General features: G+C 38.4%; 1 protein-coding gene across 1 annotated transcript in view; it reads left to right on the top strand.

Moving 5' to 3' along the window:
* Positions 1–18,628, top strand: part of LOC150081998 (lysosome membrane protein 2-like) — a 283,555-nt gene that overhangs the window by 81,263 nt on the left and 183,664 nt on the right. The window contains exon 3 of the mRNA XM_090379893.1: positions 16,832–16,970. Coding sequence (XP_090236019.1) covers positions 16,832–16,970 — 139 coding nt within the window. The remainder of the gene's footprint in view (positions 1–16,831; positions 16,971–18,628) is intronic.

Genomic DNA, 18,628 nt, shown 5'->3' with positions numbered 1-18,628 from the left:
AATTTGCAGTCCTCACAACCTTGAACTAAACCTTATTAAAAATATTCTCTTGTGTATTAATCTCCCCCCACTCTTCTCCTCCCATTTCATGATATAAAAAACTGCAATTTACTTCCCTCTCAACCAATGGCCCCCTTCACTTTCCCATGCCATCCCTATTAGGATGGGAAGAAAAGGTTGCTAGAATAGCGAAAAAAACATGAAATTTATTTTCAAATAAAGGAATTATAATAATAATAAATTATATAATTTCAAGGCCCCATATCACCATCCTGTAATATTAGAATATGTTTGCTTTGTGCTGAATGCTTCTCATATGCAAATTCTGTAATAGATACACATTTTTGCATCATAACATATATAAAGATGTCTGCCTTCCACCACATGCTATCAGAGTTGTTTAACAGAAATATAACATACAAATAGCTAACACATAGGAATAAAAGTGTAAATATTGTTCATTATAGGGAGGGCTTTTCTAGTCAGTATATTTCCAAAAAAATTTGGAAATTAGACTTTTGTATCAAGAATTCTTAAAAAGAAAGTGAGAGTGGAAATGTCAAAAAAAAAAAGAAAAAAAAATATGGAACAGGCCTGAGCTACACTAGCACAGGACAAACTTTTACAGCTTCTAAGCTTTCATGATTGTTATGCAAGCTCTAAAGACCTAAAAGCCGTGTGGAAGTAAGATTAGCATTAGCATAAGGCATATGATGCAAGCAAGCAAGCTTATTTAGCATCAACCAAAAAAAAAAACACTCTTACCGTTTCACAAATCCATTCACTCCAAAAGTTTGTCTAGTTCAGCCTTGAATTTATTTAAGCTATCAACTTCCACAATGGCAGATGGAAGTTTGTACAAACAATCAACCACCCACTGGCTAAAGGCAAATTTCAGCACATCTATTCTACAACTGTTTTTCCTCAATTTGAATTTATGTTCCCTCAGCTGACTAATCTCGGCAAGAGGAAGAATCCCATCGGCATTGAGCTTGTCCAAATTATTCAAGGCCTTATACACCTCACTCAGATCACTTCACAGGTGCCTAGTCTCCAGATGCTGCAATTTGCAGACCTTAAGCCTTTCTTTGTAAGAGCAACCCTTTGTTCCATTCACCAATCTCATTGCCCTTCTCTGTACTCATTCCAGCAGCTCTACATCCTAAAATGATACCTCCAGACATGTATACAGTACTCAAGGTGTGGCCTGACCTATTGTCTTATACAAGGGGATAATCACCTCCTTATTCCTGCTAGAAAAATTCCTATATATCATTGACAAGACCCATGACTCTTGCATTCTGTTTGCACTGCTCAGAAAACTTCCTATCTGACTGCACAATTACCACTAGGTCTTTTTCATTCTCACTACCCTGAGTGTAATACCATACAGTTGGTCTGTTACTTTGGGGTTACTGCTACCCATATGCAGTAACCCCAAAGTAGGTGATCAATATTATTAATAGATACGGAAAACAACAATGTACCCAACACCAAACCCTGGGTTTTTTTTTTTTTTTTTTTGATTTGGTAGTTGTTGGCGCATCGGCTGCTGTGGCCATATTGCACCTCCCAAGGTTTTTGCAGTACTTTGATCCAAGCCCGAAGCGGGAATCGAACCCGCGACCTTTGGGTTGCCGGGCAGGTACTTTACCCACTCGGCTAGCCCGGTCGGCCCAAACCCTGGGTGACTCCACTAGTAACATTATTCCATGAAGAGCAATGTCCATTGATTACTACTCTGTCTTCTCCTGCTCACCCATCCCTTTATCCATTGTATACAGTACTTACATTAAGGGCATCAAGTTGCCCTTAATGCCATACTGCTCCAATTTGTAGAGTAGTCTTCCATGTGCAACAGTATCAAAAGCTTTCCTAAACTCCAAATATATGATATCAAAATTATTTTTTGCATCCAGTTACTTTGTGACCACATTATAGTATCCAATCATATTTGTCAGACAAGACTTCCCCTTAACAAACCCATGTGCTGTCTGAACTATAACTGCAGTCTTGTCTAGGTGATCCTGCAGTGCTTCTTTATCCAGTGACTCCATTATTTTCCCTGAACAGAAGTTAAACTAACAGGTCTGTAATTACCAGTCCATCTTATGATCTCTCTTTGTGAATTGGGGAAACATTTGCACATCTCCAGTCCACCATGACTTCCCCTGAGTCCAATGGTGTAAATGCAATTAAAAGAACTGTCTGACAAAGACAGTTCTTTCGTAGTAGTCTGAAAAGCATATCTGTTGTAAGAAGCTTTTATTAACCATATCAAGAAGGAAAAAATACCTAATTGGAGCAAAAGACCATGCCAATTAGTTACTAATGAGAATCTGTAATTTCCTCTCAGCGATGGGAACTTTCAGCACATTTGCTACAGTCAGCACAGATTCTGCGATGCTGTTCACTAACTGCATTGAGTCAATAGTGAAGTTTCCATTGAGCCATACGATTGGGATGCATAACAAGCAAAAGATTGGGAAGAATAAATTTTTTGAATGGTACTGTTAATGTTGAAATTTTTTAATAAAAAGCTCTTCTTCCTGTTATGAGGGACCACTTTCAGGAAAGAGAAACTATTTTCCAGTATGACTTTAACCTTTGTCATACAATAATGATTAATTTGTACCAAATATTGTACTGTGTTCTCTTCATGCAAAGATGTCATATCCAATAGGCTCTCAAATGCTTATCATGGTCAGGAAGTAGATTCAAAACTCCACAGAAAGTTACTTGCACATTATGGTAAAATTTTTTGCAATGAACTGTTATTCTTGTTGGTTCGAAGAAACATGTAACGATTACATCAAGAATCTGATACCATGAAATACTAATATTTTATAAGAGACCTATGGGCTTATGTCACAACCTTACATATACTAGCACTGTCGTTTTTTTTTTTTTTTTTTTTTTAAATGTTCAATCACATCAATCACAACCGAAAAATGTTCACAAATCTTGCAGTGTATTTCCATACATTTTTTTCTAAATGTGTCTTTATAGTTCATAATTCCTTTTACTAATATAATGTAGTATTTAAATATTTTTGATCAGTTCAATAAGAAAATTCAGTCTATAAGAACAGTTATATGTTTTGAGAAGAAATTTTTAGTATTGCAATTTATGTGGCAACTATTGTATTTAGAGTTTCATCCCTGTTAGAAACTAGTCTCTGTATACAAAGTTTTTGCTAGTGCAAAGTCACACACTGCTTAGCTGTCTGAGAAGCCACTTACAAGAACAGCTTCTTTTCCATCTTGGAAAGCCAAGATGGAAAAGAAGCTGTTCAGATTTAAAACTGATCAGAGGGCCATAGCCATGAACCATCACCACAAGCAGCAGCAGTACAGAAGATTATTTTTAGAAGCTTCCCAGAGAGAAGCTAGGTTAGCTCATGAGGTTTCAATGATATACAGGAATTTTGCCAGCAGGGATAAAGAGGTGATTATCCTGTAGTATAAGACAGCAATATTTAGACCACATCTTGAGTACTGCATACAGGTATAGAATTCTCAATTTAGGAAGGATATGGATCTGTTGGGATGGGTACTGAGAAGATCAATGAGATTTAGTTTTTCTTGTTATCTTACCAAGAAAGATTAACATTTGTAAATTGCTGCTTCTGGAAACTAGGCACCAACGAGAAGATCTGATTGAGGTGTATAAGGTTTCGAATGGATTGAATACAAAGTTGATAGCATACTTACTCTTGCTCAGACAATACACATAAGAGGGCATAGATTTAAATTGAGGAAGGATGGGTGCAGGATAGATATGCAGAAATATGCTTTTAGCCTGCGGATAGTTGATTTTTGAAGCAAGTTTCCATTGGCTGTTGGTGGAAGAAATGGATAGTTTGAATAAATTTAAGGAAGAACTAGACAAATTATTAGAGGGGAATAGACATGTAATGTGGAATTTTTAAAATTTTTTTCTGATGCTGTGTATATGCTTGTTTCCTTTCATCATTTGCCACTGTTAATACTGATATTAATACTAATTCCACTTGGCTAGATCTGATCAATTAATTAATTTAAAAAAATATCCCTACAGATGAATTGATACATTTTGAATTGTTAGCCCAATCTTATCTAATTTTTATCCAAGTAAAAAATATGTTCATTTGATAATGATAAACATAATAAAAAATTTATGAGTAATACATTTGGTACATCTTGTATGTATATCATAGCCCACTTTGTTAGGTGCACCAGAAGTTCACATATAATAAATGCGCTGATGTATTATGCGATTGTGACATCTGACTCTTACTGTACATCCTAGGTGAATAGGAATATCTACAGTAGTCTTGGAGAAGATGTAGGTGACAACATCTACAACAAGAAACAGTATGACCTCAACACTTTTGAATGTAGAATGCTTATGAGTACCAGTACTTCTATAATGGCTAAAATGACCACACTGGCAAGATTAGGATATACAATAAATGGCAGATAGAACAAAATACTTCTATAATGGCTGAAATGATCATGTGCAAGGACCACACTGGCAAGGATATACAATAAATGGCAGATAGGACAAAAAAAAAAAAAAAGCATCCAGTCAGTGCATGAACTGTGTTTTTGTTGTAGTAGGGTTTAGGAGCATCAGTGACTAAGGCCATATTGCTCCTTGTACTCTGTCTGTAAATTGCATGTGTTCTATGGTCGATTTTCTGTTTGCTGGACAAAAATCCAGAGTTTTTGGAAGTAAAAACCATGGCAACTTCGCCTGAGATCAACTAACTCAGCAATGTTGCGAAAAGGTCCATAAAAATTCCTCATGTCATCGACAGGACTCGAACTCAGGTCTTTTCCACTCAGTATGGAAAGGATGGCAGTTTTACCATTGTGCTACCCACAAGTGTGCATGAACTACAACCAAAAAACTAGTAGTTGATCTCTGGACAAAGTTGAAGATTATCAGGATTGTATGGGCCAACAGATGTACCATACATGAGAGATAGCAATCCAGTTCAGTCAGAAAACACAATGGCAGGCATTTACACACATACTCTGTATCTCTGTATTTGGTCTGTCATTTAACCCAGAGAAGTCAAGTTATCTCATCTTTACTCCAAGTCGAATGACTTCTGCTGATACTGCATCTTCCCTACTTCTGGAATTACCAGGAAATGTTCTGACTCCCACTGACAGTGTCAAATTCCTAGGAGTATTTCTTGATGTGAACCTCACTTTCTATTCTCCTAGATCTCTGCCCTCAGGCAGGTTGAGGGGTCCATTGTTGTCATGCTTCTCTATCTTATGATTTCCTTTTAATAAGTTTCCCTGATTTATGACCTGAGAAGCCTTGTCCCCCTCTCCTGCCAAATATGACACTCACAGCTTCTGCCTGCTGTGTCCCTTTTCTCTAAAATTTGATTCAGATGTCATGGAGCTACTAGGAATAAATATACAAGGTGGTTTCCCATTGCCTTCCTTGCCAGAAATGGCCTTTTACGGGGTTGGGTGCACCAGCCGTTTCTCAGACTTCTGATCCCCTGCCACCGCTTTTCCATTCCACTGTTGTCACTTCTGTGATCTTCTGCTGGACAAGAAGAATGTTGTTGCTGCCCCAACATCCAGCTGGTTGTCAGCTTATTTGGGGCGGCCTACCCTTGCCATGTCACATCCATCATCATCGAAATTATATAGTTTTTTATAGAGGTAGACCTGCCACAGTCTACTCCACCATTTCCTGATGATGAATGCCGTCCCATTGTCCACAACTGTTTATTCACAGCAAGCCCTCCTTGAGGGCTGTTCCACTATCTGAAACCTGAGGATGCACTTGGTGGCATGGGACCAATTGCATCTGGGAAGTCACCCAGAACCAAGGAACCTCACCTATAAACAACAAATCCAAGCTCAGTATTCCAAAGCCTTGAGAGTCTTCTGGGGAATGAAAATAGAGTTATGCAAAACCCACTGTAAACAAATAATCAAGAAATACCTTGCAACTTACTTCAGTAGTGTGCTCTCCTATGCCGTGGAAGTTTGGTCTTCTGCATCTCCCACCAGCCTCGGGAAATTATGGGGCCTCGAATTCTGGGTGCTGAAGTGGGCCAACTTGTGGTCTCACCATATCTACACGACATCGAAATCTGCACTCTGCTCCAACCTGCAGTACACGCCCACAGTCCACAGAGCCCATGTACTAAAAACAAAGGCATTCTTTCATCTGTGCTCATCTAAGCATGATCACATCAACATCTGGGACATGGTTGGTTGGCGTTTACCAGGAAGACATCTCTCTCCAGTACCCCCTCCTTTTGCTCAAGGCTCCAGCGGTTACAGATATGACAGAGGTCTCAATGTGACTCTGGACACTCTAAACTTGCTCAACATCAACCTGTGGTCTATCGACAAGGTACATCACGATGACATCTTGGCGTATCTTTCTGTTTGTAAAGGACAATTGTGTAAGGACCCTGATGGCAGGATCCTAGTTAGACAATGTTATTTTATGTCCTGCTCAACTTGTAGCCCTTTTTCATTTTAATCACTATTATTATTTCTTTTATTATTTATTTATTTTTTTCTTTATTTGTTATTTTATGTAACTTCTCAATTTAGCTTAACTCTATCTCTGTATTTGTTCACTTGTATAGACAATGTATTGTAAGATTCCTATGGCTTTCTGTGTAAGGATCACTAATGTATACAATTTATTAATAAAGAATCTTATTATTATTATAACATGTCAGGCATTATGCTGCCTAAGTTACAGCAATAGGCTTCCTCATCGTGCACTGTTACTGTATGCTAACAACAGAAGAAATATCTACAATGGTGGATGAGCATCAATATGGGACAATAGGACTGGAAAAGGATCCTGCTTCAGACTGCATCATGATGATGGCAGGGTTTAGCATTAGCATTAGTTGAGGCATATGATTCAAGAAAGGAAGTTTATAGAGCATCAGCCAAAAAAAAACCTTCCCATTTCACCCATTCGGTAACTCCAAATGTTTGTCTAGTTCAGCCTTAAATTTATTTAAGCTATCAACTTCCACAACAACAGATGGAAGTCTGTTCCAGCAATCAACTACTTTCTGGCTAAAGACAAACTTCCACACATCTGTTCTACAACTGTCTTTCCTCAATTCGAATCTATGCCCTCTCAGGTTCTTAATCTCAGCAAGGCCTTGAATGGTTTGAGCAGGCTCAAACCATTCAAGGCCTTGTACACCTCGATCGGATCACCTTGCAGGTGCCTAGTATCCAGATGCTGCAACTTGCAGAACTTAAGCCTTTCTTTGTAAGTGCACCCCTTTGTTCCTCTCACCAATCGTGTTGCCCTTCTCTGTACTCCTTCTAGCAACTCTACACTTTTCTTAAAATGAGGCCTCCAGACCTGTATGCATTACTGAAGGCATTCAGGTCTTTGTATAAGGCAATGCCTGACCATTGCCTTATACAAAGGGATAATGTCCTCCTTGTTTCTGCTAGCAAAATTCCGTTATATCATTGACAAAACTCCATGACCTACTCTGGCAGCCCATCTGCACTACTCAGAGAACTTCATATCTGAAAACACAATTACCCCCAGGTCTTTTTCATTCTCCACCTCCCAAGTTTAGTACCACACAGTTAGTACGTTTTTATTTGGTTACTGCTACCCATATGTAGTACTTTTCATTTTTCAATATTAAACTTCAGTTGCAACTTCTCAGCCCATCTACCTAACTTTTCTAGATCCTGTTGCAGTAGCATACTGTCTTTACCATCATTAACAACCCTACCAATCTTTGTATCATCTGTAAACTTGGACATTAAGCCTGATATACCTTCATCAATATCATTAATAAATACACAAAACAACAATAGGCCCAGCACTAAACCCTGGGGTACTCCACTAATAACATTAGAGCAGTGTCTCCATTGATTACCACTCTCTGCTATCTCCCACTCAACCATCCTTTTATCCATTGCAGCAACTTGCCCTTTATGCCATACCACTCAAATTTGTAGAGCAATCTTCCATGTGCAACAGTACAAAAGCTTTCCTGAAATCCAAGTGTATGATAGCAAAATTATTTTTTGCATCCAGTTCCTTTGTGACCACAATTGTAGTATCCAATCATATTGGTCAGACAAGACTTCCTCTTAACAGACCCATGCTGTGTCTGAATTATTGCTGCAGTCTTGTCTAGAAGATCCTGCAATGCATCTTTAACCAGTGACTCCATTATTTTACCTGGAACAGAAGTCAAACTGGTCTGTAATTACTTGTGTCACCCTTCGATCCCCCCCTTTGTGAACTGTGGATACATTTGCACATCTCCAGTCCATGGTTACCTCCCCTGAATCTAAGGATGCTCTCATAATTATGGCCAAGTATTTGCTTACTTCCCTTGCTGCCTCCTTCAATATAACTGCATAGATTCCATCTGCCCCATGTGCCTTTTTTATGTTTAACTTCAATTTCTCTTCCACTTTGCTCTCCATTATTACAAAATCATTTAACTCCCTGTTAGAGTTTAGTAAACTCTTGTCCTCCCCTTCCTTACAGAATTCCTCATGTGTGAATGTAGATGCAAAATACTCATTCAGTTTGTCATCTATCTGATCAGGATCATCAACAGTCAAACCACCAACATCAAGGCCCCGAGTGCCAAGCGATAGTGACAAGCGATTTTCTTCCAGTGATTATAGAGTGATCTCCAAAGTGATATAGTTTCTTTATTTTCTAGTGCGGCTGTTATTTTATTTACTTGAAGTGGTTCTGTGCTTTAGAAGTCAAAAGTAAGAACCCAGAAAGGCAATCCACCTTTCTTTTCTTATTCTTTATATATATCACTAACCAAATCAACTAACTTAAACAACCGCTTGGTCACTGGTGGCACCGCTCCTGCCTCCACGTGGCGGGGCCGGTAACCTGGAGGAAAAACCAACCCTTGGGGCGAAAAGGAGCAAAGATGGAAACAAGCGAATTTCCACGTTTAGAGCCAAAGTGCTCTCAACATGAACTTGACAATGACACCGACCATGACTTCTCTTTTTCAAAGAGACTTAAAAAAGACACTAGGAAGCAGGAATCTCCAGCTTTCCTAATAATACACTCTTTGTCATCCCAACCTGTGAGCAAGCTCTCACCTTTCATCAACCAGAGATGCCTAGAAAACGCTGCAGGTTCACCAAAAATGGTTAAACGTCTCCAATCAGGAGATCTACTAGTAGAGACTTGTTACTCAAGACATTCTGAGTTACTACTAAAACTTACTTCTTTAAGCGGAATACCGATTCAGGTCACCCCACACAACACACTAAATTCTTCCAAAGGAGTGATCTCTGAATGGGATCTATTATACGTTTCTGAGGAAGAAATTGTCCAGGAGCTAAAAGATCAAAATGTCTCTCATGCAAAACGTATCATGATCAGAAAAGACGGCAACTTAACTCCCACGCGAAACATAATCTTGACTTTCAGTACTCCAAATCTACCGGATTCTGTCAAAGCAGGTTACTTGAATTGCCGCATTAGGCCATATATCCCAAATCCGCTCAGATGCTTTAAATGTCAAAAGTTCGGCCATTCTCAGACAGCATGCCGTGGAGACGCCATATGTCCAAACTGCAGCTGCAAGAATCACACACAAGCAGAATGCAAAGCTCCAACACCACAGTGTCCTAATTGTAGTGGCAAACATCCAGCCTACTCTAAAGACTGTGAACTGTGGAAGATAGGAAAAAAAATCCAAAAATATAAAATTGAAAATAAAGTCTCTTACCAAGAAGCGAAAAAACAGATCAACTTAAGTATGCCAAAACGCACTTATGCTTCTACCACTCTCAGACAGGAATCAGTGGCATGTCAGACTGAAGTATCCATCTCTCCAAATATATCAATATCAGACTGGGCAAGAACAGTACTCTTGATCCAGCATCCATCTAAACTGAATCTAACAGACCAAAGCAATAACACGCCACTCTCAATTCCAACCCAGAGACTTCCTCATCGTCAGGCAGCAGAAAATTTGCAAAAATCGTATTCTGCTGAGACGAAAGTATCAGGTCTAACAAGCATGGATACGGATGATTCTATCGGTCAAGAAGAACTGCTTGAAATACATGCAGAAGATGATATGGACGATAGCAATGAATCGGGACGCCCCACTTTTCCCCGAAAAGAAAAACAAAAACCGGACCGTCATAAACAGTCAACTTATAAAAAACAGTCAGATACACCTTCCACGAACAAAACCAAATAATGGAACACATCATTCAATGGAATTGTAGAGGTTTTCGTAGCAACATCGATGATATTAATGAACTAATTCACTGCTTCAATCCGGTAGCTATGTGCCTACAGGAAACCAACTTGACTCCCCAAGTTTCCACTACAGTCAAAAATTACACTATTTACAGACAAGATAGATCTGACACTAATAGTGCTCATGGAGGAGTAGCCATCCTGTTGGACTCAAGAGTTCCTTCCAGATGCATTCCATTGCAAACCTCTTTAGAAGCTGTTGCCGCACGCATAGTAATTGGAACCAATGTAACCGTTACATTGGTCTCAATTTATCTTCCACCTAATCGTCCATATTCTATTCAGGAAATCGAAGGTCTCATGTTGTAACTACCAGTTCCCTTCTGTCTACTAGGTGACTTTAATGCTCACCACCCATTATGGGGTTCATCCAGCTTAGACAGGCGTGGAAAACTTGTTGAAACGTTAATAGATAGACAGGATCTAACGTTGTTAAATACTGGCGCTCCTACCTATGTTCAACTTCCTACCGGATCAACCTCTGCAATAGACCTTTCCATCTGCTCTCCAGTGCTCTATCCAAGTATCCAGTGGGCAACTCTTAACGACCCTCACAACAGCGATCATTTCCCAATAATATGCAAAGTTCAAACTTCCTGTTCATTACCAACAGACAATCCAGTAAAATGGAAATTTCCAAAGGCTGACTGGATAAAATATAGCATGCTTGTCTCGTTCGACAACCATATCATACAGTGCTCTTCTATCAACCATGTTACTGAACATATTACAAACCAAATTCTAACAGCTGCAACCGCTGCAATTCCACAATACCAAGTCAGGAAAAGGTGAAAATTAAATTATTGGTGGAACGAAGAGTGCAACAATGCAAAAAAAGAGAAAAACAAAGCTTGGAATCAATTCCACAAACATCCAACCACTTCCAATCTTATTAATTATAAGCGACTTAGAGCAAGAGCCCGTTATATCAGACGGAAAGCAAAAAAAGAATCTTGGATTAAATTCGCTTCCTCAGTTAATAAAAATACAGACATCAGACTGATCTGGAATAAGATAAAATTGTTAAATGGCAAAATTCCTCCAACATCTACTCCACTAATTAACTGGAATGGACAGGAACTCTCTACTCCTGCAGAAATCGCAAATGCACTAGGAGCTGTATTTTCCCAGTTGTCCTCCTCAACTTCTTATGACCAGTCGTTTCAAAAAATTAAAGGTGTAACTGAAAAATCCAAACTGAATTTCACTGACAGATGTGCACTAAAATATAATCAACCATTTACCATGGTTGAACTTCAGCATGCTCTTACCAACACAAGGAATAGCGCTGCTGGCCCTGATGGGATATTTTATATAATGCTTAAAAATTTAAATACAAAGTCACAGTCATCACTGCTGTTCTTCCTCAATCGAATATTCACTGAACATACATACCCAAGCTCCTGGCGTCATTCCTACGTTCTGGCAATCCCAAAACCTGGTAAAGACTATTCTGTTCCTCAAAACTACAGACCAATTTCACTTACCAGCTGTCTGAGCAAAACCCTCGAAAAAATGATTCACAGCCGCCTGACTTGGTATCTTGAGTCCCAAAAGTTAATCAATAACAATCAATTTGGATTCAGAAAAAATCGATCATCATTGGACCTTATGATTAAAGCCGAAGCAAATATCAGAAATGCATTCATCAAAAAGGAGCATCTCGTTATGGTCTGTCTGGATATTGAGAAAGCTTTTGACACCACATGGCGTTTTGGCATTTTAAAGGATCTACATTCTCTTGGCCTGAGAGGAAATTTGCCATATTTCATCCAAAATTTTTTAGAACAAAGATCCTTTCAAGTTTGTTACCGGGGAACTCTCTCTAAAAAGTTTGTTCAGGAAGAAGGAATCCCTCAAGGGTCCGTTCTCAGCGCTACTCTATTCGCAATTAGAATTAATCACTTAACTGAAATTATTCCAAAAACAGTGGACTCATATCTTTATGCCGATGATCTAACAATCTCCTGCCACTCTCAAAACATGAACTACATTGAGAGACAATTGCAGATATCAATAAATCAGATCCAGATTTGGATGACACAAAACGGTTACAGACTATCCAGCCAGAAATCTACTGCCATTCATTTCTGCACCATGCGTAAAATGCATCCTGATCCTGAACTCCGATTAGATAGCCATCTTATTCCAATTGCCAATAGTATTCGTCTGCTTGGCTTAATTTTTGACAGTAAGTTAAACTATCATAAACACATTGAACATCTCCGGACAGCTTGCCAAAAGAAAATGAACATACTCAGAGCCTTATCAGCAACAACCTGGGGAGCAGATCGTTACACCTTGCTTCACTTATATAGATCCATAATTAGATCTCGTCTGGACTATGGCGCACCTGTCTTCGATTCTGCTAGGGAAAGTACCTTATCTCGTCTGAACCCTATTCAACATTCAGCTCTAAGAATAGCTATAGGTGCGTTCAGAACATCACCAGTGCAAAGTCTTTATGTGGAAGCCTACGAAGCTCCTCTAAACATCAGAAGAAAGATGTTATTACTGAACTACGCAACCAAGGTCCAAAGCCAGTTGAACCATCCCAATTGGTCAATATTTAATGATCCGCCACTTAAGACCTTTTATAGAAACAAACCACAAGCAATTAGGCCTGCAGGTATTAGGTTAATGGAACTAGCAGAAAACTGGAACATACAACTCAAAGTCCACCAAGAACCTATAGATTACGTTCCTCCATGGTCTGTCATCATGCCGTGTTGTGATAATTATTTTCACCAATGGGGGAAACACTCTTTAACGAGTACTAACATCCAGCAACTCCACATTGCACATTTACAATGTTATCCCGACTTCGCGAAAATATATACTGACGGTTCAAAGTCCGAGAATGGATCAGGTGCAGCAGTGGTATTCCATGACACTATCACTTCTGTGTCACTTCCAACAGAATGCAGCAGTTACACCACTGAATTATATGCCATAAAGCTTGCTCTGGAAATCATTTTCCATCTCTCAATCGAAAAGAGCATAATCTACACAGACTCGCAAAGTGCCCTATTAGCAATGCAAAAGATTTCCCCATCTAGTCATCCGATACTACAGCAAATCAGATCAGAGTTGATTCGTCTCCGAGATCATCGGCAAAGCATTGTCTTCTGCTGGATCCCAGGCCATACTGGAATACCAGGAAACGAAATTGCAGATGATGCTGCCAAGCATCCATCCAGCACATCCGCAATGAATTTTCTGGTCCCGCTCAGTGACTACAAAATCCATATACGAAATATATGTAAGGAAAGATGGACACTACAGTGGCAAACGCAGATGCATAACAAACTCCTTGAAATTAAACCTATACCCCAATTATGGGCCTCCAATGTTCGCACAAACAGACAAGAGGTTGTACTGGCCAGGGCCCGAATAGGCCACACCCATTTGACCCATCTATTTCTGTTATCAGGTAACGATCCTCCACAGTGTTCACATTGCCACAGGCCACTCACAATAAAACACATACTCTTGGAATGCACCTTGCATAACAACTCCCGTCTAATTTCATTCACTTCTCTGTCAAACTTACAAGAATTGTCACTTCGTCATATGATAGGCGAAAATTCAAACCTTACAGAATTTTTTTCCTTTCTGAAACGAATAGGTTTATATAACCAATTATAGAAGCCAATAAAATTAGTACTAACTACTATGATAGGTGCAATATGGCCTAAGTAGCCTTTGCACCAGAAAAATCCAAGCACAACAACAACAACAAGCACAACCAACATCAAGTGGACCAATCTGATTCATCCCCTTCCTTCTAGAGTTTACATAAGTAAAGAAGTCTTCTTTGCATCTTTTGCCAAGGATTTCTCATAATCAGCCTTCACTTGCCTAGTTAGGATATGATGATTTCAACAAAAGTCATAAATGCATTATGTAAGACTACACTTACAAGCTATTTTGGAAAGTTCAATTACCTTCAGAATCTGAAATAGTTAGGGAAGGAAGTTACATGGTTGTTTTCCATTAAGATTATTACTAAATATAATACCACTCTTATACCATGTAAAATTATTAATATAGTTATTATGCTATTTGCCTAACCTACTATACATTAGGGTAACTTTTCTTACTGGGTATCTTACTGATACCCATTATCAGACCATGCTGTTGGGGGAGACAAAAATAGAAAGGGTTACAAATTTCAATACAATTACCAACATTACAATTATCAATATTACGATTACTGCTCTTTTTTTTTTTTGGCTGATGCTGTATAAGCTTGCTTTCTTGCAGCATATGCCTCAACTAATGCTAATTACAATTAACAATATTATGAATATTACAATTTGCAAATAAACAATTCTATGTTTGGATTGTTGTTACAATAGAACCAGATATTAAATTATGTAAATGCAAGGAGATTAAATTCTTACTTGACCTACTGACAGACTCCTCTTGCTGATGCTCCTAGAAACCTGATGTGCATACAGACAAGTGGCAGGTATGTCGATGACATCATAGCTATCTGGAACCACGGTACAGAAAAATCTACATAAATTCTTTGAAGCTCTCAACAACCACCACCAAAAAATCAAATTCAAAATGTAAATAGAAAACAATTGCAACCTTCCTTTCTTGGATATCCTGTTCACAAGAAAACCCACAGAGCTACATATGGAAGTTTACAGGAAGCTCACTGATACTGGAATCATATTAAATTACAAGTCTTGCCATTCTTTCTCAACAAAAGTCAACATTCTAAAGTCCTTCATCCTAAGCACTCACAGAATCTATAAAGAAGACAGTCTACAACAGGAAATACAAATAATAACCAGGCTTACTATGAAGAATGAATTTCCGGTACACGTTATCAAAAAAAAGCCATAGAAGACACCTCCAAGACCATCACATAATCCCAACCCAGCAAGATAGGAGAACATCCATATGTATACCGTACATACCATCAGTCAGCACTAAAATAGCTAAAGAAGCCAAAAAATTTGGTATCCTCACCTTTTTCAAAAGTTCAGCCTAGAGGTCCTAGACAATCCTTGAGGTCCTATCTATAAAATAGACTGTAGGTGTGGGGGTAAATACATAGGAGAATCATATAGATGTCTACAATGCAGAATAAAAGATGTACAATATGGGAGAGTTCTACAGTCCGACACAGCCCTCCTTGCTTTCCAGTGTGGTGACACTTGGGATTTCAAGAACATGAGAACCCTTTCTGCAGATAGGCAGTACAACGGAAGGAAATTCAAAAATGCTTTTCTCATAAAAATATTAGGAGTCTCAGCTATCAATAGAAAACAGGGCATATATTTTAATTTTCATCTTTTTAAAACGAAAATAGAAGAAGAAATGAGAAACCAGGAAAAGAAAATAGGCCACTTGGCCGGAGGAGTAACCCACATACAGTCCCTTCCAGACCACCAGAACCAGCCTGCAAACCAACCCTGATGTCCAGATTAGGAGAGCAAAGGTCACCTCAGGAGTCCACTAAACAAGAATCGAGGATAAAAATCCTGGCACAATTCTATTGGAATTAATCCCTAATCTATAAATTTACTGCTGGCAGGCCTCTTGCCTGTATGCACATCAGGTTTCTGGGAGCATCGGCAAGAGGAGTCTATCAGCAGGTAAGAATTTAATCTCTTTGCATTTACATAATTAAACATCTGGTTCTATTGTAACAACAATCCAAACTTAGAATTATTTATTTGCAAATCGTAATTGTAATATTCATAATATTGTAATTGTAATCATAATATTGATAATTGTAATTGTAATATTGGTAATTGTATTGAAATTTGAAACCCTTTCTATTTTTGGTTTCCCCCTACAGTACGGTCTGATGATGGGTATCAGTGAGATACCTGAAACGTTACCTTAATGTATAGTAGTTTAGGCAAATAGCTTAATAAACTATATTATTAATTTCACATGGTATAAGAGTGGCATTATATTTAGTAATAATCTTACCTGCAGAATGTTTTGTTAGTTCATGTGTTTCTTGATTCCTGTTGCTTAAAGAATGTGAAATGATATTTAAACATCATTAGACCAGTTGAACCCTCTTCCCTTCCCAGTTAGTTACTTTCAGGAGAATGGTGCAGCATGCATCATGCTTGCATTGTATTGGACTGCTCTGAGGGCCATAACAGAAACATCTTCCTTCTTCAGTGGTCCCATACTTACCAAACCTCATTCCCATAGAATATTATGGAATTATATCAAAAAGATGATCCAACACCAGTAACTACTGTTGTCCACTCTACAGGAACTTCAAGACACTAGTAACATTCTTGTGCAGTATACTGCCAGAATGTTACTGGAAGTTAATGGAGTTCATACCAAGATGAATTAATGCTGTGTTGCTGGCAGAAAAGGGTTCCTGCACAATGTTAGTTAGGCATACATAATAAAGTTGGCGCTGAATGCACATAATAGTAATAAATGAAAGGGTTAATTTTTTTTCATCTTGATTAATTAAAATGATAATAGTCTCAGTTGGAATTCCTGCTGAGCATTTTGCTTGGAACAAGTTTTAAAATTTTCCCTATACTTTTTTCAGAGAAAATATAAGGAAGAACATTTTTAATCGGACAGAAGGTGCACTCCATTTTAAAGAACACAAGGCATTTTATTTTGAACCTTCATTGTCATTTGGAACTCAAGACGAAGTAGTTTATACATTAAACATTCCACTTGTGGTGAGTGTTTATGTAACAATTTTATAACAGTTTTACATAGTTGTGTAGTAAATTTATGTATGTTCTACTTTTTGTTGTGTAATTGTTGAAGTAGATGAGGAATGGCTACTCTCTTTGAAGTTTACAATCTGTTCACCAGTTTCAGTTGGTGTCAGATGCAATGATACAGTATGATGAGAACTTTTAATTTAAAAAAAAGTTATCACATCAATTCCCTTAACCAATGAGGAGTTGCAACTTGTTTTGGAAGCACTTGGGGTTCAACCAAATGTTGAGAGTTTAATCATTTATATCTCATTAATTTTTGATTATTTCTTAAGAAAAAGAATTATCAGTTCTTTTTCCTATTAATAAATGGTCACCAACTGTTGTATCCTATTAGCATTAGCAAAGGCACATGATGCAAGAAAGCAAGCTTATATAGCATCAGCCAAAAAAAAAAAAAAAAAATCCTTATTTCACCCATCCACTCACTCCAAATGTTTGTCAAGTTCTGCCATGAATGAATCTATTTAAGCTATCAAATTCTACAATGACAGATGGAAGTTTGTTCTAGCAATCAACTACCCGCTGGCTAAAGGCAAACATCTACACATCTATCCTACAACTGTCTTTTCTGAATTTGAATTTATGCCCTCTCAGGTGATTATTCTGAGCAAGAGGAAGAATTCCATCAGCATTGAGCATGCTCAAACTATTTAAGGCTTTATACACCTCAATCAGATCACTTCGCAGGTGCGTAGTCTCCAGACACTGTAATTTGCAAAACTTAAGCCTTTCTTCGTAAGAGCAACCCTTTGTTCCATTCACTAATCTTGTTGCCCTTCTCTATACTCATTCCAACAGCTCTACATCCTTCTTAAAATGAGGCCTCCAGACCTGTATACAGTACTCAAGGTGCGGCCTGACCATTGCCTTATACAAGGAGATAATCACCTCCTTATCCCTGCTAGAAAAATTCCTGTATATCATTGACAAGACACCATGAGCTACTCTTGCAGACTGTCTGCACTGCCCAGAAAACTTCATATTTGTCTGCACAATTACCCCCAGGTCCTTTTCATTCTCTACCACTGTCAGAGTTGATACGTTACTCTGGGATTACTGCTTCCCATATGTAGTACTTTACATTGGTCAATGCTAAACTTCATTTGCCACCTCTCAGCCCATCTGCTCAACTTTTCTAGATCTTGTTGCAGCAGTGTACTGTCATTAGTGTCATTAACAACCCTGCTAACCTTCGTATTTTCTGCAAACTTGGACATTAAGCCTGATATACCATCATGAATATCATTTATAAATACAGAAAACAACAATGGACCCAACACTGAACCTTGAGGGACTCCACTAATAACACTAATAAACTTGTTTTACTGTTTGTGGAAGACTGTCATCTCAGGACAAAGTAAGCAGGAAAAAGGTCTACTAATAAAGTTAGCATTAGCATTAGTAGAGGCATATGATGCAAGAAAGCAAGCTTATTCAGCATCAGCCAAAAAAAAAACAAAAAAAAAAAAAAAACACACCACTCCCATTTCACCCCTCCATTCGTTCGAAATACCTGTCCAGTTGAGCCTTAAATTTGTTTAGGCTATCAACTTCAACAACAAATGATGGAAGTCGGTTCCACCAACCAACCACCCGCTGGCCAAAGGCAA

This window comes from Mastigoproctus giganteus, chromosome 8, assembly GCF_048544385.1.
Source record: "Mastigoproctus giganteus isolate SK-2022 chromosome 8, ASM4854438v1, whole genome shotgun sequence".
NCBI lineage: Eukaryota > Metazoa > Arthropoda > Arachnida > Uropygi > Thelyphonidae > Mastigoproctus > Mastigoproctus giganteus.
Note: the sequence above shows the minus strand (reverse complement) of the source record. Positions and strands in the feature narration are given on the sequence as shown.